The 25732-nt window shown below is 38.5% G+C and overlaps 1 protein-coding gene across 1 annotated transcript in view; it reads left to right on the plus strand.

Moving 5' to 3' along the window:
• The window catches only part of LOC134536425 (metabotropic glutamate receptor 4), a 118225-nt gene that overhangs the window by 41981 nt on the left and 50512 nt on the right, over nt 1-25732 (plus strand). Inside the window, exons 2-3 of the mRNA XM_063376138.1 lie at nt 8488-8662; nt 21042-21148. Of these exons, the coding sequence (XP_063232208.1) occupies nt 8488-8662; nt 21042-21148 (282 nt within the window). The remainder of the gene's footprint in view (nt 1-8487; nt 8663-21041; nt 21149-25732) is intronic.

Here is a 25732-nt window from a genome sequence, read left to right on the forward strand (position 1 = left end):
ATCGTTTCCTGCCAATAGGAAATTTCTTACAAATGCGTGTTCTCTTCGTTAAATGTGCTTATTTTTATAATGTTGTTTTGACTTGCATATTAATTTAAATAGTTCTTGTTTAGTAAGCATATTATTCCAGCAGTTATGAGTATATAAGCTTGGAATGTACGAATCAACTCTCAGTTTGTTACTGGCTACAACGACGGTGTAAGGATCACCTAGTTTGACTCTTCTGATACATAAGTCATGTAATTACGTTTTTTTTTTTTAAATCTTGATGGCATATTTACTGTGTTTACCACCGAACTAGTTGGAAGATTTACTATCGTCTACGGGAACCCTGACGGCAGATGACGGTGACGCCTATCCCGTTGGCATCGTTGACGACAACCACGAAGACGTTGATGGACTCCGGAGATCTCGCCAGCAACGACGCAGATCCCGATGGCATGTGTATCATCGTCACCAACAACACCAGAGGAGACTTCACCTGGTCTGGTACCACCAGCAGAAGAGACTTTAATGCTTGCAGTGCTGGCTGCAAAGGAATCCACGATAAACATCGTTTCGCTATCGTTGCAGACTACAATGGCTGGTGATTCGTCAATAACTAGCGAGCATAGATGACGTTACTGTGACAATATTTTCTCAAACAACAGTAATGCTCTATGACACGAGAAGAGAGAATGTGCTCAGAATCCTTTTCGCTAAATGTTAAGCTGTAAAATGTGTCGTAAGCAATTTGTAAAAAATTATAAGATAAAAAGACTCTTGAAGACATGTGAAGTTCCTGCTGCATGGCATAAAGTAAAGGTTTCGTTACCACAGCGATTGATTGATGTGCTTAAGAGTAGGTACACCGGAAATTGGTACTACATCAGTTACATCATCATCTGGTTCGAGCCGGAAAAGTTCGTCTTCATCAACTAAGCATCCTTGCAGCTACTGCGATATGTAGTTCGCATTTTCCCATGATGCACAAAGACATTAGAGGAGCAATACGTGAAGAATCCTTCTCGTATGAAGATTCGCTGCGATAAGTGCCATGTTTGGTTTACACATAATGATAGTTTGCAATGATATGCGGAAAACTGTATAAGTGAAGTCCATTTTCCTGCTTTGGAAATACCTGCAGACCTTTTGACTCTTCGTTTTAAGTTGGAGACTCGTGTGCATAAAAGCAGAAAAAACAGACGTTCAGCAAGAGATTGCGATGACGCCTGGACATGAATCTGAACTTTAGACTGTGTTTGATGCATTACCGGTAAATTATAAAGGATTCCACTTGGCTAAATTGCCATTTCGTGGAATGTTGAAAGACTACTATTATCTAAATAAATTTAGTGGTTCAAAAGACATTTGTACTTTTCTTGACAATATCAAGCAGAACATAAAAAATCAAATCATACCAGTCCAAGAACAAAGAGAAGAAGTGTGCATTTAATACAGCGAATACTCTCATTTATAATTTAAGCGATGTGAAGCAGTCTGTTAAACACGTATCGAGAAACTCTGTCTGGAAGAAAAATACGATGTAGGTAATGGATCTGGCTGCTATCTGTCTTCAGTAAACCATTGGAGCTAAGAATAGGTCACTTCAAGCCAATGCAGAACAAAATGTTTATTAGATTGCTAACTTTAGTAAGTGTTCATGTAGTAGTGTATGATTTATGTAATACATTTTTTGTTTGTAATTTTGTTTTATTTCTTTAACCTGTCACTATTATGTTATTTTATATAAAATTACTTTTTTTTGCATTGACCAGGACAAAACTCCATCGACTCAATCAGTAAATTATTGAGCGATGTTTTGATGATGTCTGTAAATTTTCCCAAATTTATTGCTGAATAATTATTTATTTCAACGATGGTACCCAAATATCAAGATAGCAGTCTCGTGGGTAAAAATTATTTAAAAAATATGCGGCTGCGCTCTCTAGCAGGCCAAAATGAGATGACAAAATCCACCAGGCGACAACAAGATGGCGGACCCACGATAGTGCCATGACGTCATACCGGCTGGCGTAATATCAGTCTTGGCATTAGTGGCCGGAGGTCAACCTGCCGTGGCTTCTCTGGAGGAAGGATCCATTACCATTTCTAATCGATTGACCTCGTCGGATTTGAACTAAAGATTCCATTATGTGGGTATGTTTTTTATTAAAATTTAATACAATGAATTTTTTATTAATTTTAAAATTTCTCCGTTAAAATAGGAAAATAATTACGGATTTTCAAGATGAAAGTTTTACAAAAATTTAATTGTTCTAGAATCCAATATGGCGGCCTTAAAGAAAATTGCAACGATGTCGTCATACACATCCAATATGTCGGGCCGTAACGAAAAGTACAATATTTATAGAATCCAGGATGGCGACTTTAACGAAAAGTGCAAAGGTAATGTCTAAATTATAATATGTCGGTAGTTTTTATTAAAATTATATTATTTCAATTTTTTATGAAATTTAAAATTTTCCCAATTTTCTAGCATAAAAATAATGATTTTCAAGATGGTAGGCGTAACGAAAAGTGTAAAGTTTCAAGAATCCAAGATGGTGGGTGTGACAAGCATTTTTTTATTTTTTTTATTTTTTGGAATATTTTAAAAATGTTTAGTCCAAAATTAACCATTTAAAAATTATGGTCAAGGTCAAGATAGTAAACTTTGCGGCTTAGGGTGGCTTGCTTTTAAAAGTCTTAAGAATTTTTTTTTAGGTATTTAGGTTCCTTCATAGGAAAAAACTTTTGAGGCATTCTAAATTTCGATATTTTTTTTAAACGTATAAAACGGGAAATGTTTCCTCAAAAACGGGAATTTTTCCCTACAAAAAGATAAATTTCTAGGATTTTGAGTGTTTTTTGAGAATTTTTGAGTTCAAGATGGCCGCCATGACGTTCAATTCATGATAGCGGACCGTGTCTCCGCCTCCAAACTCAGAACCCAGGCGCTGGACTGGGAAACATATACTATTAAAATATAAAACAGAAACTTGGTGTCTAGTTTCGCTATCGCATTTCTTTTCACTAGGTAATTGTAAATAATTTATATAATAATTCAAAAAGAACATTAGGATAAGGAACATATTGTGAGTCTCTTTAAATAATAATATCTATGAGAAAACTTAAACATAGACATATGCATGACCCTGGGTGTAAAAAAGAAACACTATTTACACAGTTTTAATATCAACATTAATTCAAAAACAAAAAAAAAGCTCTTTTGACTATTCTCTGGGGTTATCAATGATTATTAGTACTGTTAAGGATGGAATTTCAGCGAGTCCTCAATGTTAGGGTTAGGTTTGTCCTGATAAATTTCGTATTCAGCAAGTGTTGCAACATGGTGGTGTTATTATATCTGAAGGAAAGGAGAAAAAACTTAATAGCAAAGTGAAATTCCTTTTCCGCGGGTGGCCCTATACCAGGCAGGCGGTGCAGTAGGTCCGCCGATGAAGGCAACGGATAGCCGAGAATCATACTTGGGCTGGCGTTAAAGATGGAAGTCACTGGCCGCCAGCAGGTCCTCGGGATGTTTGCCAGAGTGGCATCTGCATATAGAAGCATTGGCAGCACATAAGTTATGTAAAGATATAGTCGTAGGCTCTCTGCAACAGGGCAGGCAGCACAAAGTAAAGGACGCCTCATACGATGTACAGTTCTCTTTTCTGCACCAATGTCGTGACGTGAATTTTTCAAGTCATCGTACTTAACAGTGTTCTTATATGGTAGTATTTTTCCCATCAGTGTTGTCACTGGTGGACGTTTGGTCACAATCATGACTTGCGTCTTCTCTGGGTAAGGAAAGACTCCCCCACCTGAAAAATATACACAAACTTGTTTAAATGCTGACTGAGCATGAGCTTTCAAAGTCAAAACCTCATCCCCTTGAATTAGAAGGGATGTGTCATCAGAATATAATACTATTGAGTTCCCGGTGGGACAGTTACATAAACAATAAATATTTAAATAAGTGTTCGTCTGAGTACAGCGCCTTGGGGTACACCCGCTGCTGCAATTTTAATAATCGACCACTGATTATCCACATGCACCGCAGAAGTGCAGTCAGAAAGAAAACTGTGGATGAGTTTGAACAGGCCCAGGTGCATACTAGTTAGATTAATTTTGAGAAGTGCAGAATAGTGAACAGAATCAAAAGCTCTCTTTAGATTCAGGATAATTAAAATCAGCTGTGATTTTATCAGCAACATAAGCAAGGGTATGAATTGCAGAAACTCTGCATCTGAACCCAAAATGTAAATCTGGAGAAATGTTTGCAGCATGGAATTTCTGTTGATACATTCCATGATAATGTGCTCAAATACTATTTCAAAACAAGGTAACAATGAAATTTGCTACCAGGGTAATGGGAAGTGGGCTAACATGAAGCAAAAAATTCAGTAACTTTGTCAGATAGATGACAGTTTTTTTTTGAGAGAGATTTCACCATGATCGGATCAATACCATTAGACCCTGCGGCTTTTCCAGCTTTTATTTTGGTGATCGCTTTGTAAACTTCACGTGGAGTAGTTAGAAGTGTTCCATCATCAGAGGGCATTGGAAGATGCTGAAATTCTGGATAATCGGAATGCGACAATCTAGGATCACGGTAATCGGAATCTAGGGTCACAATGAGGCCCAAATGTCATTTAGAAATTATATTCCTGAAATGCTGCCTTCTCCCTTCCAAACCACAAATTTTCCAAGCATGACTACTATGGTTGTAATTGAGTGGCTGTTGTGTTTGCTGATCTGAAATGATAAAGTGCATAAACACTGTCAAAAGAACCTCACATTTATCAGCTTAAGGGTGGGTGTATGTGAAGCGCAATAATGCCTGCCGCATAAAGGTGAGACATTCACAGAGATTTAGATTCTTCAGCATGTGTACTATCTCCTTAACATAATCCATGACAATTTGATTTACATTCTCTGTAACAGACGGTGGGTTTGGTGGTTGTAGTTTTACCCTTATTTCTTTCATTGTACCAGCTGTATCACTGACATATTAACATGGGAGGTAAAATGGTGAAGTAATTAAAATATTAATCTTCATGCTCTCTTAGCTTCGGTAAAATGGTGTAGAATGCTCCAAATTCCTGCCGTAAAGTGACGAGAGGGTGCTCCCAATAAATTCTAGTATTCCTCCTTCGTTTTCTTAATTTTTCTACAGAGAAACATGGCTACAGCTTGCCTTTCTCGCCATGATCACTACTGAGTGTACGGAAGAGAACACAAAACATAATATGATCCGTATGAGAACCGTGTATGTGTGAAGGGGTTTCATTTGTTTTCGGTTGCAACCGAAAACCAACTGAACCGCATGGTACAGCATATGTGTAACATTCCTAACAGTTCACTAGCAGTAGCAGTACAAATACAGAGCTAAAGCCTGTTTTTTATTTCAGTCTGTTGCCAAGTGAAGCCAATAATTTTCCCGGTTTCTGTAAATAGCACATGTCTGAATTTTTAACAATTCCTAAGGACTCGAAATATTCTAGGAATGAATGATCGTCACGATCGTCTGCACACTCAGGCAAACATCACCTGCTAATTGGCTGTGACTTGTGAGTCATCTCAGCTGGGTAACTTGTGATTCGAGACTTTTTGATTGAGAGTCTCTAACTAGCCCAAAGTCCTTCAGATCAACAGTGAACCAATAGCAGAAGCAGCATACTTTTATAATTATTTGAATTTAAGTATAACACAAAATGAACCACAAATTATTTCTTGTTTGTAACAATAGTAAATAATTTGTAACTTAAGTTTTCTAAGAACAAAAAATACAACAAACTACGATACCCAATGCTACGTGATAAAACATCCATAGGTATAATCGTATAGCTTAAAATATGAAAGGTAAATTGTATGATCCAACAAAGCATACTAGGTTAGTTTAAAGAAATAAATAAATGTCTCAAATATCTACACATTTATGCATAGTTTCAACCAATGGTCGTCTTATAAAATGTCCTCTTTGATCATCTGTAGAAAAAGCATCAAATTCTGAAAATTTGCGTAATTTTTTAAACAACTTTATTACTTTCTAATTTAAAAACCACAAGTGCAAATGCACCTGCACCACCAAGGAGCGGCTGTCGCGACACGCTAGCTCACTAAGTGTTGTGTGCTGTGTGCTGTGCGCAGAGTTCTGGGAGGACCACTTCCACTGCCGCTACCCCAACAGCTCGCGCACGCCCTACAACCACAAGTACAAGCGCGCCTGCACCACCAAGGAGCGGCTGTCGCGACACGCTAGCTCACTAAGTGTTGTGTGCTGTGTGCTGTGCGCAGAGTTCTGGGAGGACCACTTCCACTGCCGCTACCCCAACAGCTCGCGCACGCCCTACAACCACAAGTACAAGCACGCCTGCACCACCAAGGAGCGGCTGTCACGACACGCTAGCTTACTGAGTGCTGTGTGTTGTGTGCTGTGCGCAGAGTTCTGGGAGGACCACTTCCACTGCCGCTACCCCAACAGCTCGCGCACGCCCTACAACCACAAGTACAAGCGCGCCTGCACCACCAAGGAGCGGCTGTCGCGACACGCTAGCTCACTGAGTGCTGTGTGTTGTGTGCTGTGCGCAGAGTTCTGGGAGGACCACTTCCACTGCCGCTACCCCAACAGCTCGCGCACGCCCTACAACCACAAGTACAAGCGCGCCTGCACCACCAAGGAGCGGCTGTCACGACACGCTAGCTTACTGAGTGCTGTGTGTTGTGTGCTGTGCGCAGAGTTCTGGGAGGACCACTTCCACTGCCGCTACCCCAAAAGCTCGCGCACGCCCTACAACCACAAGTACAAGCGCGCCTGCACCACCAAGGAGCGGCTGTCACGACACGCTAGCTTACTGAGTGCTGTGTGTTGTGTGCTGTGCGCAGAGTTCTGGGAGGACCACTTCCACTGCCGCTACCCCAACAGCTCGCGCACGCCCTACAACCACAAGTAAAAGCGCGCCTGCACCACCAAGGAGCGGCTGTCGCGACACGCTAGCTTACTGAGTGCTGTGTGTTGTGTGCTGTGCGCAGAGATCTGGGAGGACCACTTCCACTGCCGCTACCCCAACAGCTCGCGCACGCCCTACAACCACAAGTACAAGCGCGCCTGCACCACCAAGGAGCGGCTGTCGCGACACGCTAGCTTACTGAGTGCTGTGTGTTGTGTGCTGTGCGCAGAGTTCTGGGAGGACCACTTCCACTGCCGCTACCCCAACAGCTCGCGCACGCCCTACAACCACAAGTACAAGCGCGCCTGCACCACCAAGGAGCGGCTGTCACGACACGCTAGCTTACTGAGTGCTGTGTGTTGTGTGCTGTGCGCAGAGTTCTGGGAGGACCACTTCCACTGCCGCTACCCCAACAGCTCGCGCACGCCCTACAACCACAAGTACAAGCGCGCCTGCACCACCAAGGAGCGGCTGTCGCGACACGCTAGCTTACTGAGTGCTGTGTGTTGTGTGCTGTGCGCAGAGTTCTGGGAGGACCACTTCCACTGCCGCTACCCCAACAGCTCGCGCACGCCCTACAACCACAAGTACAAGCGCGCCTGCACCACCAAGGAGCGGCTGTCGCGACACGCTAGCTTACTGAGTGCTGTGTGTTGTGTGCTGTGCGCAGAGTTCTGGGAGGACCACTTCCACTGCCGCTACCCCAACAGCTCGCGCACGCCCTACAACCACAAGTACAAGCGCGCCTGCACCACCAAGGAGCGGCTGTCGCGACACGCTAGCTCACTGAGTGCTGTGTGTTGTGTGCTGTGCGCAGAGTTCTGGGAGGACCACTTCCACTGCCGCTACCCCAACAGCTCGCGCACGCCCTACAACCACAAGTACAAGCGCGCCTGCACCACCAAGGAGCGGCTGTCACGACACGCTAGCTTACTGAGTGCTGTGTGTTGTGTGCTGTGCGCAGAGTTCTGGGAGGACCACTTCCACTGCCGCTACCCCAACAGCTCGCGCACGCCCTACAACCACAAGTACAAGCGCGCCTGCACCACCAAGGAGCGGCTGTCGCGACACGCTAGCTCACTGAGTGCTGTGTGTTGTGTGCTGTGCGCAGAGTTCTGGGAGGACCACTTCCACTGCCGCTACCCCAACAGCTCGCGCACGCCCTACAACCACAAGTACAAGCGCGCCTGCACCACCAAGGAGCGGCTGTCACGACACGCTAGCTTACTGAGTGCTGTGTGTTGTGTGCTGTGCGCAGAGTTCTGGGAGGACCACTTCCACTGCCGCTACCCCAACAGCTCGCGCACGCCCTACAACCACAAGTAAAAGCGCGCCTGCACCACCAAGGAGCGGCTGTCGCGACACGCTAGCTTACTGAGTGCTGTGTGTTGTGTGCTGTGCGCAGAGTTCTGGGAGGACCACTTCCACTGCCGCTACCCCAACAGCTCGCGCACGCCCTACAACCACAAGTACAAGCGCGCCTGCACCACCAAGGAGCGGCTGTCGCGACACGCTAGCTTACTGAGTGCTGTGTGTTGTGTGCTGTGCGCAGAGTTCTGGGAGGACCACTTCCACTGCCGCTACCCCAACAGCTCGCGCACGCCCTACAACCACAAGTACAAGCGCGCCTGCACCACCAAGGAGCGGCTGTCGCGACACAACACGGCCTTCGAGGGCCAGCTGCAGTTCGTGAGCGACGCCGTGCTGGCCTTCGCGCATGCCTTCAGGTCAGTCGCTGCCTCCTGCCGGCGACCTCTCACAGATCCTTGCGCGCAGGCTCATTCATGAACTTGCGTGAACACGCAGGAGCAAAAAGTAATTGTTAATTTCTCAACTGTATTTTAATAACTGAGTTTAAATGAAAACCTCTTTTATGTGTAATTATTAACCTTTTTTTGTATTTTAAGTATTGTTACGATTTATTAATAGTGGGGAGAACTGGGTTCGTAATGGATAGCAAAATTAATATTTATTACAGTTTTATTGATTACTAATATTTACACTAAACACAAATCACTGACTTTTAAAAATGTTTCAAGTCACTCAATGTTTACAAGTTTCGCAGTCGCACTCTTCACGGCACTCACCGTCGCGGGACTCCGTCTCCGAGTCAAGTTCCTCGTCGCGCCACTCTCTGGAGGGTCTCTCTCACCCTCTTCGCCGCTGTCGCACTTCCCTTCGCTCGGGATCCGCTCGGAACTGTCAGGAGGCAGGCATCGCGCCATATTACCTAAGAGCGTCCTTCTCGAACAAACGAGAAGGGTTGATGACGAGTCGCGTCATGCCGAGCCGACCCGCCACCCGAACAGTCGAGAAGGGCGTCGTTAGCTCACGCGACGACCCGCGGAGAATTCCCAAGGCCGCTCAGCGATAGCCAACGGCGCCGAGGCAGGACGATGCGCGTGGTGAGAAGGGTGGAGGCGGTAGCGACGACCGTTGTAATCCGGCCAGACGCGCGTGGCATGTCTCACGTCAGTGGTGCCCACGTGACACGGCACATGACGCCAGTGGCCGTGCAGGGCCGCCAACCAGCTCCGAGCCTGGCGCGTGTCGCGGTCTGGTCTCTCGCGTTCGTAACAATATGAATAAAATGTTGGGAATACTATTGTTTGTTTCAAATTTATGGAGCTTTATTGTTCTATTTTTATAAAACCGTAAAATCTGTGAAAAATTTATTGCCAATCAGTAAAAATAGATCGTTAAAATTTAAAAAATCTGTTGAATTGATTACTCTTTTGGTTGAATATTTTTCTGTAAAATTTTGGAAAAACGACTTAAATTTTAATTTGTAGTTTCCCATTCCAAGTCAATATGACAAAATTAAGTTTTATCTTTATATTTCTGGTGATTAATCTAGTTTTCAATAATACTATAGATTCGTATAATTAATATCTTTATATTTTTCTGAAATCTGTTTGAAAATATTTCAAACAATGTATTTGTAGTGTTTTGACAATCTTCCAATTAAGTCAACTTTTCAATATTTCTCGAAGATCATTTAAAGGTGTTTTACTATGCAGACTTGGCCTTAAAATTGTATTATCAGTTATTAACGTGAAGTTATATATAAGGTATGTAGTCTTTAGCATATACAAAAATATTATGTATATCCAACCGAAAAATTCACTACCTAACATAAATTTCATTAACAATTAATAATTTTAGAAGAGGTTTTGAATAGAGAAAATCCATAGACATCTCGAAGGGAAACTTTTGCACCCTAGTATTTGAGTAAATAATATAGTAAGTGTTTTTCTGAAACGAATAATAGCATATGTGGTACGTGCCAGTTAATAGGAGAATAAAATGATTAGTGCTGCATATTGATACATGGAAGTACTTATTTAATTTAAATTTTTAGAGGATGTTATTTTAAAAATGTATTTTCGAACCTCTAAATACTCTCTCCACATTGTATATAGCAGGTTTTATGAAATGGTGCTTTCATGATAACTGGTGCGGTGTGTTCTATAAAATTGTGGGTTTTTGTCGTGTGCAATATTTTTGTGGAAGGTTTCTTGAGTTGTTCGTCTATGATACTTGTAGTAAAACATGTAGTTAAAGTGACTAGTATATTTTATTTTAATTTCGATTAATGATTATTGTTGAAAGGAATCATTACAGTGAATGGCTATTGCAAATTTCCATGTTTCAATATAATTGAAATTCTGCATCATCCCATAAATTACCTATGCAATTGTAAGTAAAAGTATTGCAATCTGTGAGAATGTTTTGTGACGGGATATTCCACAGGCACGCGCGATGCTTTTGAACCGTCTTAAGGGGCTTTCTAGTCTGGGTGTATGTTTGTTAATCAGGCGTGATGATAATAGCGACGCTCGCTGGTGCTTCTAGCGCGGTATCGCCTCTAAGCGCAAGGCTCTGAGCTGGCGCGCAGTCTTCTCGTCGTCCATAGGACAACTGTGAAATGATAGCTGTGACCGTAACATTATATGGCTGAGAAAGTAATACAAAGGTGTAATACAAGTCCTTTAAGTGCTTTAAAGAATCTGAACCGGTTGTTTCACGCCTAAAAATTACTCTGAAAACACGCCTTTTAGCCATTTTAACTCTTCTAAAAATACAGCTTAAAAACTTAATCCGCTATCAAAAGTACTTATCGGCCCTCAGCGAATTCTAAATGATTATCGTAAGCAGACCCCACTCGGATGTCTCGAGTAGTTTTGAAATCACGTTGTTTTTTTCTGAAGCTCTGCGCACCGTGTGTGTGCCCGGGTAGGCGGGGGCCTTAAGGCAGCAGTTTGGAGAGGCTTAAGTTCGCAGCCTGTGCGACCTTCCTTCGAGGCACGCAGCCTAGCATAGCAGCAGTTCCAAACCTGCGTCCATTTTACAACTCATTAGTTCAATCGGTATTGCTATTTTGAGGAAGTTTTCCCTCAGCTCACTTCTCGCAACATTAGAACTGAGGCCCAACTTCACGGACTGTTGCTGGCAGTCCATGTTACACAGTAATTTAACTTTAAAGTTACTGGACCCGTGAGAGCGGTGATTAATCTTGGAGCGCCTGTTATGCAAATTTGTGCGGAAGCTATACAGCCGTGAAACTCATTACAAGAAAAACGTTTTATCTTGTATCTAAATGTCCAATAACATTTTCTTGCTCGTAGAGCCTGGAAATGTTAATTTTTTTACCACGCTTTTATTAGCTTGACTTGTATGTCTGAATGAACTATGTAATAAAATATTTTCATTAATTTTTTGTCCACTTTTCGACGTCAGAATTTGTTAAACTTTTGTATACTTATAAAGAATCTCTGACAATACAATATTTTGATAACTTAGACCTCATTGTTGTGATGTAACAAGTCACATCAGCGGGATATTCAAAGCTGTCAACAATATATTTTATTTATTATTTGTTTTCATATATTTTATTTATAATTAATCGATTTTTTGGACACTAAACTGCTCTCTGGACTCTGATAGACTCTATGATATGATAACAGGAGCAAATCAACAATGGTTTGAACAATATTCATTATTATGAGGCGGCCAATCAAAATCCCGCATTTGATTTTGGCACCTGTTTGAAAGATTTGTTTGGAATTAGAAAACTTCTGGTGGTGCCATATTAAAAAGGACATTCAGTTTTTTTTTTTTTTGTGCGTATGTACATCGAGTGCAATCATTTTGAAAGTTGTGTAAAAGTGTTATAAATAATTTGATTCGGACGATGGAACCTACGAAGAAGTGAGTAAGCCTATTTTAATAACAGTAAATACACTTAAATCGGTAGTGCTTTACGTCCGTAAATACCGTGAATGAACAGTCACTTACGATTGCAAACTGAGATTAATCGCTAGTAAACGTACTTTAGATGCAGGCCATAACACTATTATCAGATTTAATCCTTTTCCTATCTCCCCAGAGGTCTGAGAAACTAACAAGATATCAAATCTACCCTGAGTTAAGCCAAATGAACAATTTAGTTTAATTGAAAATTTAACGTAAATTTCACATTTTCTGTAAAAAAATTTTCTTTACAAGCTGATATAACTGTCTCTCGTGTGCATAAAAAACATCAAGAACCTTTTCAATCCACTATTTGTTGTGATAATCAGATACAGAACATTTGCAATTAAATCTGCGCACGCCGGAAATTTCCGGCCGATTATCAAGTTAAGGCTAAACACAGTTTTGCTGGATATAAATTTGTAATTTATTTTTTAAATAAAATTATTATTATTTTATTTTTTCTTCGATGTTTGTATATTTAAATTAACATTAGTTATACTGTCAATCAATGCAGGTGTTATTAAATTACACACGTTTAAGGTATGAAATCTGTGAGCTCGTTTAAAAAAAGTTGATAACAGTAAATAGTATCAAAAATACCTGCCGCCCTGGCAATATTAGAGAGTGTGACTGTGTGGTAGGTTATGTATACACGACACTATTAAACCTACTACAAATCAGTCACGGAGTTAGTAATGTATGCATATGTATAGTAGCATATATCAGTACAGTGTTAAGGCTTGGTGGGGGGTGGGTCAGAGGGTCAAAAATCCTAACTTCGAGCTATGGGTAATAACCATGTTTTTGACGTGACAACGTCTAATAAATCAATGAACGCCGGCTGCACGCACGAAAAAGTGTCCCACTACGGATGTCCCACTACGGATGTGTCCTGTTTCCTTATTGTACGCATGCGTGGCATCTCTATTCATGCTCATTGTACGCATGCGTGGCATCTCTCTTCCACTCGATTGGAACGACCATCGATTTGACTTTTGAATCATATTTTCGTCGTTTGAATTATTAATATTATGTAATTTAACGATCGTCCACCGATTTTCAGCGCAATCGGTACGGTTATTTAAAAGTAATGTTGAATATTCAAATACGTTTTGAACCAACAATGGTGTTTTACAGTTACACATAATAATTCAAATTACGACCGGGATATTTGCACAATGTTTTAAAAAATATTGTAACACATAAATAAGTTTGGTGTATTTGGGATGCGTATTTGTTATAAAAACGAGTTATAAAAACGAAATAAATTATTCTCCTACCGTGAACAAAATTTTTATAAATGTATATATAACATCTGAAACTATCAATTATTAAAAATTTGGTCTTGTGGCTGAGCGGTAAGCAGCGCTATCTACTAATCGTAAGGTTCGAATCCCGGCAAGTGCGAATTTTTTTTTTGTACTTGTAAAAATAAATACGGCGCACGTAACATTTCAAAAGTAGTAAATATATTTGAATATTGAATGTAAATAAAATCAAATTTATTAATTAAATTGTACATTTCATTTCACTCCTTTGTATCCATACAAAATAGTGATAATTCAATAAAAAATGATTCAATTTTATTCATAAAAGTATGCAGAGGTAGATTTTATCATACAAAAGATAGAAAAATTAAAAAAAATATATTCCTTAAAGAATATAATATTTTTAATGGTTAAATGGTTTGGTTGCAAAAACCTATTACGGCTCAGTCTCAGGCCGAATATGATAATTCCTTTTCTTCTGGATCAATCATTTCATCAATGTTTTGTTATGACGTTGTCACGTTAAACTATCGTCCGTAAACCGACTTTAAAGACAACCAATTTTTTTTTATATCCATGAGATCGGGGCATGCTGGGAATTTTCCCCGGGGTCGAATATGGGTTAAAGAACCAAAATTTTGAAAATTTTAAAAATTAATGCTTTTTGCAGTTATACTTCTTTAGGCGCGTTATGAAAAAATGATGAGAGTGAAATTTTAAGATGCACGGTCATCACTGTAACACAAAATTAACAGGTTGAAGCTGCCCGCTAAACCGCTCATTAAGTCTCGAAAAAAAGCTACCAACATAATAGAAATACAGCCTCTATTAGTCGCGCATGTTGGCACGTTTGTCGCCTCTGATCACTGTTTTCATATTTATAACATGTTTCTAGTTTCTACATTCACAACACGTGTTTTAGTTTCATACAAGTGCGAATTATAAGCCTATATGTGCTAATAAATAATATTCAGTAGTGATTTAAATTGAATATTTTGATTAATACTATTTACTATTCGTAAATATTAGTGAAAAAAATTGTGCCTTTGTACTTTTTCAAGTGCTCCAATATAATTGAGGTTAACTATCCGTATGTATTATTTATTGATAGAAATTAAAATATTATTATTTAATATAATTAATACTAAATATTATTAAATTATTAATGTTAAATATTTATTATTGGTTATTTAATATTTACAAAATAAAGAAATAAATTTAATAAAACATTTAATAAAAAAATTGACATAAAAATTAAAATAAATAATAAAATTAAAATATTAATTTTTAATATTTATTATGAAATTGAATAAATAATAAATATTTATAAAAATAAATCAATAGATTTAATGGAAACTTTTTGATAAAAATAAAAGTGAATATTAAATTAATAATATAATAAATATTTAAAAAATGAATAAACTAAAATTAAATTTTTGGATTTATTATTAAATTTATTTATTTTCTTTTAAATTATTAAATAATCAATCATAAATGTTTATAATTATGAATCTTTTAATACTTAGTACAAATTATGTCATATATTTTTTATTTATTTAATTTTTAAAATTTAAACTGAACTTAATTGAATATGTTGACTATTTTTTTCCAGCTCTTTTATTATTTTATTGTAATTAATTAGTTGCATGCAATTAAAAAACTATTTTAAATGATTCCAAAGAAGTACAACTTCTCACACGCGTACATAAGTACACGCAACAATTTTTTTTCAATTTGGAGTGTTTCCGATCCAAAAGGTAAGGTCATGGTGGAAAATGTGCTCATGGAAGGCTCTTATATTCTGAAAATTTTAAAAATATATACTTTTCGGGTTAGACTGTTTTTGAGGTGAGTTCTGGTGGAAAATGTGCCCCGGTTTTGACTTCCTCTCCATCGGAGTGGGCTTTTTTACTTAAAATCTTGTTTGTCAATTCATTTTTTGTGCGTTTTTTCAAGTAACAGGGTTTTAATTTAATCGTTTAACAAGGTATGACTACCTGAAAATGTTTCAAATTAGTGAATATGTAATCATAAGAAGCAACTATTAATAGTTTCTTGAAAATAATATCTTATGTAAATAAAATTATGTTTGAAAATTCTGCAGTATGAATTATCGTAATTTTTAGTCAATAGCTAGGCTAGGTTTCCAAATAATTGCCCTTAAGGCACGGGCTTGTTACCTTTTTTTAATTCTTTGCATTTTTTAATACAACATTGGCATTAGTTAAGTAACGAAGACTCTCGTTTATAATGTTAAAATCTGCTGGGTTTTTAAATCTATAAATAAAACATACACTTTGAATTTATTAGCACAAGCAAAACTTTGCTTCATGTTATATATAGGTATTAGGATCACTGCGTTTCTACTCGTTAAACCAGAGCAAGCGACATCAAAATCTGAGGGTTGATAGTTTAATTCTGGGTCCATCCCAATGATGTTGGTAAAATTCAAACTTTTATCTCTATTTTATCTCCGAGCTTACGACACATTGAGTCCTACGCACCTAAGGGATATATAACGTTTTATGAATCCATAAGCACTAAAGCGATAAGGGCTATATTTTCACACACCAGAGCCATCTCATAGCCTTAAAGCTCTGGCGTACATTTATTTATTCACGACTCGCCTGTGTGTGATCTTTACCGACTACCCCGTGATTTAATGGGGTAGTAGTAAAAAAAGCGTAGCTACGGAATGTCGCCAATATATTTTTTATAAAAATTTCTATTTTTTAATGCATTATGGCCATTCTTAAGGTCATTTTCATGTAAGTGCACTAGTTTTTTGCAAATATTGTGAATAAAATAATTCTGTTAACCAAATCATTATATTAACACGCTTTTACTATACGAATATTTTGTGGTCAAAAATAAATGTTTGCGTATTCCTAGTGAAGGCAAAATCGCTGCCGAAATACAAAGCTCGCAATGGTCACCCGGAACTACGACAACGGGATAATTGGAAGTCGACCATCTCTCTTGTTTATGTATATGCGCTAGCGTGTCCGCATACGTACCTTTGTAAAAAAACTCTTTGTTTGGAAAGAATATCCGTTCACATGATGAGTATCCGCTTCCGTGTCATTGTAGGATAAATTTAGAATTTATACGACTTGTTATCGCTGTGGGACGTGTGAAATACTAACATTTTCAAAACAAAAAAAAAAAACATTTTTACATGTCTAAATAAAATTTTATGATTACAAGTAAATCTATTTAAATCAGTCATTCTGTGTGACTATAATTTCCGTAAGTTGAAAAATAACTGTTTTAATGACAATAAAATGACCAAAAAACTACATTTTAAAGTTTGGGTAGTGTTAGTTGATGGTAGTGAGAAAGAAAAGTTTTTAGTGACATCTGTTTAGAACAGATTGGAAAGAATTGAATACAATGTGGACAAGTCATTTATGTGGACTTTCATGTTTAAGTGATTTGCAATATGGCGTAATTATGATGATAGCATATCGCAGTAGATATGCATAAATAACGAACACGATTTTTTTATTTTAAATTACTATCAGTATGTTGACCACATCTAACCTGAATTTGTATTAGTCATAAAACTGAGCCAAAATATATTACCACCTTTTGGAAACAAAGAGAAACATTCGTAATCAGCGGTATCGATTGACAAACCCGACTGACTGTCGGACCGAGACACAGCTGGCTCTGGGCTCTGCGCCTGGTGCGGTAGGCCACGTCTTGCCACCAGTGGTACGCGGGTTGCCTGCCGGTCAGTGGTTGACTAGAGAGAGCCCCGTTGCCCAGCCCCGCACAGGATCCACGCATGACTTCAGAAGTCACAACTAGTAACAGGCATAAATTATAATCTTCGAAAATCCATGCATTATTTAGAATTCTCATGAGCTACAACGTGCATAACTTAAAAACACAGAATATGTAACCATCATAACTTATTAAAATACAACTTACAAACATTGTAACAAGAAAATCATAACATGACTTTTATAGCTCAGAAACACATAACTTAGAACCTACAATAATTACACATACCTTACTTAGAAACAGTCAACTTCACACCATAAAACTGAGAAACTTCATTACAGAGAAAAACACCTACGCCAAATGACGACTCCTGAAAGTAAAACGTTTTGTGTTCTGCAATTTGCTAAGAGTAATGGTCGAGACGACGGAGCTATTTTTCACTGGTCTCCTCTTCACCTGACATAACGCTATGCGATTTTTTTTCCTTTTGGGCTTTATAAAAGATCGTGTCTACGTTCCGCCGCTACCTAATGATTTCCCACAGTTGACACCCAGAACTGAAGAGGCTATTGCTTCACTTACTCCTGACTTGGTAACAAAAGTGTGGAAAGAATTTCACTTTGGTTTTTATGTTTGCCGTATAACTAAAGGTGCACATGTTGAATATTTTTAAGAAAAATTAGGTTCGTTTGACTTCAATTTTATGTATGATTTGTTGTAAAGAGTCTAAATTTAACTGTTAAAATATACAATTGAGACTGTGACATTTTTATGAACATCCTGTAGAAAAGAGTCATAAATATTATTTGGTCTGATATTAATCAACATTTTACACTTACATAATCTGGTTGCCACAAACGATTCCAATTTTTAAAAAAAAATTTAATTCTCTATTAAATTTTCTTTTAAATGAACTCAATTTTTTGAGTAATCACACGTCCTGTCAAAAGTTATGCGCTAGATAAACTAAACGCTATGTGCGAATATGAGACCTTTGTTTTACTAAGCTGTGTCCGGACTAAATGCAGTGATTTTAGTTTTGTCCTGGTCGCTGATAGATGGCACACACGGGATAAACATGGAACTATTTCATGTTTTATAATTAATAGGAAATTTTGAAGCAAGACGTCTTTGCTGAGGAGGCTACAATTTTCTAGCGTTAGTTATGTACGTGGTGGGGAAACCGGTAGAGGAGGAGAGTGCGTCAGTGGCGACGTCACTGCAACACATGCACTAGCGGTCGAATAGAAAGACGGCAAGAGAGGGGGGAGCGGATAGGTACGTAGCGGAGCATGCTATATGCTAGTAGTAACGACCGGATGGGGAGACTACAGGGGAGAGGCAGAAAAAACGCACCATATTTCTTTGATTTTAGTAAAACTGTTTACAATGTATTGATTTATGTGCAAAAGAGTTATTGATTTGTTCAATTAACTTTATGTTTATCATTAATTTTTATGTGAATAGCTTTATTGAAAATGTAAAAAACTTATACACTTAAAAGTTTAGCTTTATATTTATAATTTATTGTTTGCTATGTGAATTCCGTGATTTAAAATGTCAAAAGGAGATATAAACTTGTGAGATAGACTTTTTAAGTGTGATTTATTTTATATTGGAGTGTTTTATTTTTCTATTCTTTTATTGTATTCAGCTGGAGATCGAGATTTATCATCATGCCTAAAAGCAGAAGCAGATAAGATGTATTATCGGTGTCAATGAAAGAGGCGCCAAAAAATTGCCAGTGAACGGGTTCGAGAGCGCAGGGCGCGAAAGAGTGCATCCTCAATGATGATCTGTTGCTCAGTAATGTGCCGGAAATTAGGCATTTCGACACTTTTTTTTAAATTTGTTATTATAATTTTAAATTATTTTTGGAAATTTTATTTTTCTAATAATCTGTTTACTAAAGGGGTGATTTACAATTTGTTCGGCTGGTGTACGCCACGTACTTAAACTTTGTGCCAGTGGACCGAAGCACCTTTCTCAGGGACCTATCTGATATTTTGCTAGTCTAATGTGGACGTGGGCAGCCCGGTTGAAATTTCTCTCGCCTGCAGTCACGTCCCGGGTTTGTAATATTAATTCCCTATTCCCTACATGACTAAAATCGCATAGAGCAACTTCTGGCCTGCAAGCTGCTACTTCTTAGAGGCCTGCTGAGACTAGCTAGTCTCGGCACGAGCGAGTCTCCAGTGGACCTCCGTTCCCAGCCTAGTGGCGTTTTCTGTCCACCCTTCCCTCTCTCTCCACCACCCTTAGTTCTGAGAAATTAGCCTAGGAGCATTGACCTGACGTGATCTCTGCCAGGCAGTGACCGACTCCAAGGACGACTTGCAAAAAAAAAATATGTGTGCAAGGATGGACCACCCACCACATCTAGCGGCAGAAACAGTAACTTCGACCCTGGTGGCCAGCGAGCAGAGACAACGCCAGTGACACCTGGCGGCGGTTCAGTTCATCGCCTCCGTTAGTTCCCCTTTACGCCGCTAGAGAGCTGCTCCGCGGCGCCGTTAGCCCCTATGCTTTCTAGTCGCGTCCAGTTAAAGTCGATTCTTTGTAGCTTCCTGTTACCGCCGGTAGAGAGCGCGCATGTCGTGTTGTCACGCCCGTCTCGGACTCCTCGGAAATTTTCGGCCTAGAACCGAACCTTCCCCTTCTTTTGCCCTAGGGCCTTAGCGCCCGTTTTAATTAGGAGCGTGGTCCCCCATCAGAGGACTTTGACATTGGCTACTAACCGCGCAGCAGGTCGGGCAGAACTTCTCTCCGTCTCTTGTCGCGGCTACGACGGAAACGCCTTCTATTGAGAATGTAGTCAGCTGTCTGGGGGGATGTTATCCCAGTTGTACAGTAGCCAATCAGGAGTAGTCATTAGAAATAGTCATGTTTTAGTTAAATTTTATTTTTTTTTTTATTTTACTAAAAATTCGTTTTCTGCCGCGTCTTCCGCGGATTTCTCAGTCCGCGCCATCCTGATGTCAGCCCGAGACATCTCCTGAGCCCTGGAGCTACACCCTGTTTGGTGAGTGACTTCGATTTTTTTTTCTCCCCGAATTCCCGTTTGTTGGTCTTCGCGCCGACTGTGTTTGACTGTCTGGAAGCAGGTCTAATTCTTTTTGAGTTTGACTTGTGTTTCAGACAGGGTCCAAGTGCTGGGGGGACAAATTGCTCCCCGCATGTTCTTCGGGACCTCGAGCTCCGAGTCCCCTTAAGAAGATAATTTTTCCCAGCCCGACGTCATACTTTGAAGACCCGGGTGATATGAGCAATATAGTTTCCACTTACATATAATGAACTAAATTAATTAAATGCATACCAGCGAACAGTGCCTTAAGAACTTAATCGACGAGAATCTGTAAAATCATTGAGACTGTTATTTATGTAATCATCGAAAGAGCTAATAGGGTGGAATATTTCAATTTTTGTTCTGTGACAATGTTTAATTGATATAATATAAATTGCTTTAAAAAATTTCGGGCCGGTCCTTATTTTTGTTACTTGCTAAGATCTTTATTGTGATATCGAAAGAATGCGAAAACAAAACCTCTTCATAATAAACCAGGGAAACCTATAGACCAAGCTACTTATGTGATGTATTTATTTATCATATACCTTATTCTATTTAACGATCCACTAACTACCATGTTGCTTGTGTGCAGGGAGTATGAAATTTGTCTTGTTCACCACCTCGCGCCCCCTCTGGTACACTTGTATTTTTTTTCTATAATTTTTCCCAGCTGTTTCCTAGGTTTTTATTATCAAATTAAAATGATATAATTTTAGGGCACGAGGGGCGTTACAGTAATAAGCACCAGCTGGTGAGCGCGGCTCGAGGGCTGTGTGCTTGTTGCAGGGAGATGCACCGGGAGCTGTGCCACGGCCTGCCCGGGCTGTGCGAGGCCATGCGCCCCACCAGCGGCCACGAGGTGCTCAAGTACCTCAGGAAGGTCAGCTTCCAAGGTCAGCCTCCAGCTCGCCTGGGCCCCTCTCCCTATCTCTCTCTCCCTCTCTCACACTCCCTCTAACACACTCTCTCACTGTCTCTCTCTGCCTCTCTCTCACTCCCTCTCTCTCCCTCTCCCTCCCTCTCCCTCTCTCTCTCGCTCCCTCTCTCTCTAGCACACTCTCTCACTGTCTCTCTCTGCCTCTCTCTCACTCTCTCCCTCTCTCCCCCTTTCTCACACTCTCTCTCACTCTCTCTCTCTCCCCCTCTCCCTTTCTCCCTCTCTCTTCCTCTCCCTCTCTCGCTCCCTCTTTCTCCCTCTCTCACGCTCCCTCTTTCTCTTTCTCACTCTCTCTTAGCCTCACGTGCAGCCTTGTCGCTTCCTTTCACCAGACATGCAGCGCATTTCACGTCTCTCTTTTTACTCTTTTTTTTTTTTTGCCCGGGCTGAACACATCGTGAAGGGAGAATTTTGTTTTTTTTTCGAGAAAAAAAAATGTAGACAGAAATTGTCTTCTTAATTTGAAAGTCAAATAATGGCAATCTCTTGCAGAATACAGCAAACGTTGTTCTGCCAGTGTATATTTACTTACCTCCATACATCTAACAATGGATTGTCTGTTTGCAATATAGAATCTATAAAGCGTTGGTGAAAAAAAAAAATTGGAAAATGAAAGATTACTGATACTGAAAAAATTGCATTGCCTAGCTAATGTCTGGCATGGGTTGCAATGCCTCATTCAATATATATAGCAATATTTGGAAATACGTAGGTACACATATACATATCATCTCTCTTTCTCTCCCTCTCTCTCTCTCTCTCTCTCTGTGTGTGTGTAATTCTCTGAGACCTATGATTTTCTGTTGTAAAAAATAATCACCCACGGTGATCGGTTGAATGATATAGAAGTTGATGCGCTGCAGCGCCATCTAGTAGAGTTTCAAAAGAAAATGGATAGCATTAAAGCCTTCTCCATGGAAAAAAAAAACACGTCGATGGAACCATTTTTATAGTGGTCAGTCAAACGGTGTCAGAGCTTATCACCGTCATATGTACCTACAGTAATTTTTTTATATATATAATAGCTGCAGTACCCGACGTTGCCCAAGCTGAAAACAGGGTTTACGGAACATTTTCTAAATCAGATAAAGAAAGTAATTGCCTTCTCAATTTGAACACCGTTTGGCAGAGCTCATATATAAATTCCCAGATATATGTCGATTGTCTTGAAAGAAACTCGCCTTGCTATTAAAATTTCCAAAAAAATCCTAAACTCATCTTTGGTATCTCAATATTGAAAAAAATATATATATATATTAGTCTTATTTGTGCTCATTCATTACATTGTTATATACATTTAAAATGCTTTAAAATAATTTCACAATAAATATTTATTTTTTTTAACTTTCGGAAAAATTGTGTTGAACTAAATAATTTATATGCTAATATTATCTGGATTTTATATAAGATAGTAATGAAATTCTATGAACTAATACTATAATATAAATTATATTAATCACCTTATAATAAGGTTAAATGTTAGTAGTATATGTATCCACCCACGAAAAGAATAATTTCTTACATTGTCACAAATGATTGTGAAAACTAAGGGCTATATAATTTTTATAAGGAATGTGCATTTTTAAAAGTGCTATAAATCTTCTAATATAACTGTGTTAACTGAACTCTACATTCCTGTGGAATCAATATGGGTACTTAATTGTGTATCTGAACATGTCAGAATATTTGAACGTAGAGTTAATTCTTATGTTTGTGTGTTCTATAGTAATATGATATAAAATGTACAATATGTATATAATAAGATGTTGATATGTATGACATTGACAAACTCCAGCGCCGTTTGACCTATCATCATGAAAGTTAACACATCTGAGTGTTTTTTAATGGAGAATGTTTTTATGCTATCCATTTTGCTATAACTTCCCACTAGAAAGTGCTGCAGCGCATCAACTTCTACACCGTTCAACCGATTGCCATGAAAAATAACGTTCAAGTTAAGGAGACAATTACGATCTACATCTGATTTCGAATAAAAGTTATTTTGACCCAGTCTTCTGCCCGGGCAACGCCGGGTACTGCAGCTAGTTAATGTACAAAACACAAGTCATGTCGTAAATATTAGCCAAAAATTTTGACTCATGCTGTACATAAGAACAAATTTCCACAAAGCCCGTGCAGATGAATCTTTGAGTAGATTAAATTGTATCTTCACAAAATACTTTTATAATGTTTTACGATACCGGCATTTAAAGGTTAATCAAGCTGTCAAATTAAACTCACTCGCCAACATTCTTGTTGTGATAGTCCACCCACGTCACTCAGTCACGACACATTTCACAACATTCATGCGTGACAGACACATGCATGTCGACACTCCCTGACTGTACTCACTGCGCGACACGCTTGTTAGGTTAATTTTATAAAAAAAATAATAATTTTAATGGACATACGTTATTGCTGGTTTGCACTGTATGACACAGAGAAACCACAACTGTAAACAATCAATGGCGTATGTCCATTGCAAAGAGTCATTCAAAGCACTTTTCTTGTCAGGCAAATTCACATGCTGTTCCTAAGGTTGCATTATGATCCGGTGACCTTAATTCTGAAGTCTAATTTGTAAACTGGGCCCCAATTAAAACACCGTACGTAAGACTGAGAGATTAATATCACTCAAAATTAATCACTTTACTACAGTTACTTGGTTACTTACACGTCACTACTCGACACTCCACATCACTACTTGACATTACTCAACACTGATTTCAGTGCACTTTTCTGTGATCTCCCATAGCTAGGCCTACATTAAAATCATGAAAATCGATCGTGATACACCTCAATAATCCACACGTTGATACAAACATGCTGTATGACATGTGCCTGGATTCTGCGTACCTACATGAAACAACCAACCTGTTAAAAGTTTGCGGCTTCAACTTCTTGTATTCAAGTAACTATCCTTACTTATTTAACAGTATAAATGATTTTTTTAGATCACGGGAAAATTTTGTTGAAAATCTGTTCACGAAATTATTTTGTAATAGTACAAGAAAAATGTTAATTTTATAATACAGAAAATACAAATAGAATGCTGTATTTATAAAAGGTGTTTGTAAGCATTGCATGCAATTTTTTTGTAATGTTGCATTATATGTCTTATGTCACCAGAGAGTTACTCCCAGGAGTCATGACGGAGGAACTAATCACTATCAGATATTAATTTATCTAGTCTTCACTGGGAGAACTCTATCCATTTTTAATTAGTTTTCTTAACCAAATTTTTTTATCATGGGAGTATATACCACAATACTTTATATGTTCAGTGCATACAAATTCCATTACAGTCCTCTCTGATGTTTGCAGATTTTCTAAGCTGTTAGACTTTCAGTCTTAAGGAATTTTCATCAATAAATTATATGCTTTTCAATAAGTCATGACTAATGTCAGGCATATAGGCTAAGCTTCTCCAAATCATGAGGTCTACTGTTTTGACACTTGGTATACCTTTCAAACAAGCCAAAACCATTACTTAACACTTAGGACTAAAATCTTTGAACATTCAGGCCTACAGTAAGGCGTGACCTAATGTGTTTAATGAATACTATAAGCTGTGTTACAAGTAAATAGACTCAAATATCTACGAATTTCAGGGACATAACTATTAATAAAATTATGAATAATCACCAATCATTTTTTTTTAATTGCTCCAATGATCTAATTTCTCCAATTGCTCTAATTGCTCCAATTACTCCAATTGAACCAATTTCTCTAAATAGATATAATTGCTGAAACTGGCTACAATGGTAAACGGGTTACCTCCGTCAAAACATTTATCGATTACTATAAAGTGATTTGACTTCAAATAACTCGAGTATACTTAACCCATTCTAATGAATTTATAGAATAAAAGCAAAAGAACGAATCATTTAATGTTAATTTATGGGCGCCAACAACTTTAAAGAAGTTGTAATAAAATGTATATTTATATGAATTAGAAGTGAACAATAAAAGTGTGTGAATGAGTTGACTTAAATATGAATGCCACAATATTAGTATCGTGAACGGAAAACAAAGGTTATTACTTTTCAGTGTCATTCAATTAATACCAACTAATATACATGATTTGCTTCATACCAGTAAAATACCGTCAAACTCATTGAACCTATTTTATTGAATGTCTTCAATTATTAAATGTATTATATACAGAATGAAGTAATTTTCATTATCCTAACTATTCAGTAGGTAGAACAGGGTATGTCGTTGTGATGTTCGCTAGATTTCTAGATTATATGAAATACAATATTTAAATAGTAACTCAAGTTATTATAGACGTAAACATTCTGGTACTAGTAGAAAATGGTATTTAAACTGATTTAAAGGATTTTAAATATTCCGGAGTGTTAGTTCTGCAAAGTTAGTAAATTATACAAGATTCCTTAAGAAATATACGACCGACCTGTAGTAATAGTTCGGTGTAATAGAACTATGTAATACGGTTTCTGACTTCTTAATACTGGAACTCAGCATCAAATAATCCGCATCTTCATCGTTGAAACACCTGCACAGCAGTTCCGCGTCT

Source organism: Bacillus rossius, chromosome 11 (assembly GCF_032445375.1).
Source record: "Bacillus rossius redtenbacheri isolate Brsri chromosome 11, Brsri_v3, whole genome shotgun sequence".
NCBI classification, from domain to species: Eukaryota; Metazoa; Arthropoda; class Insecta; order Phasmatodea; family Bacillidae; genus Bacillus; species Bacillus rossius.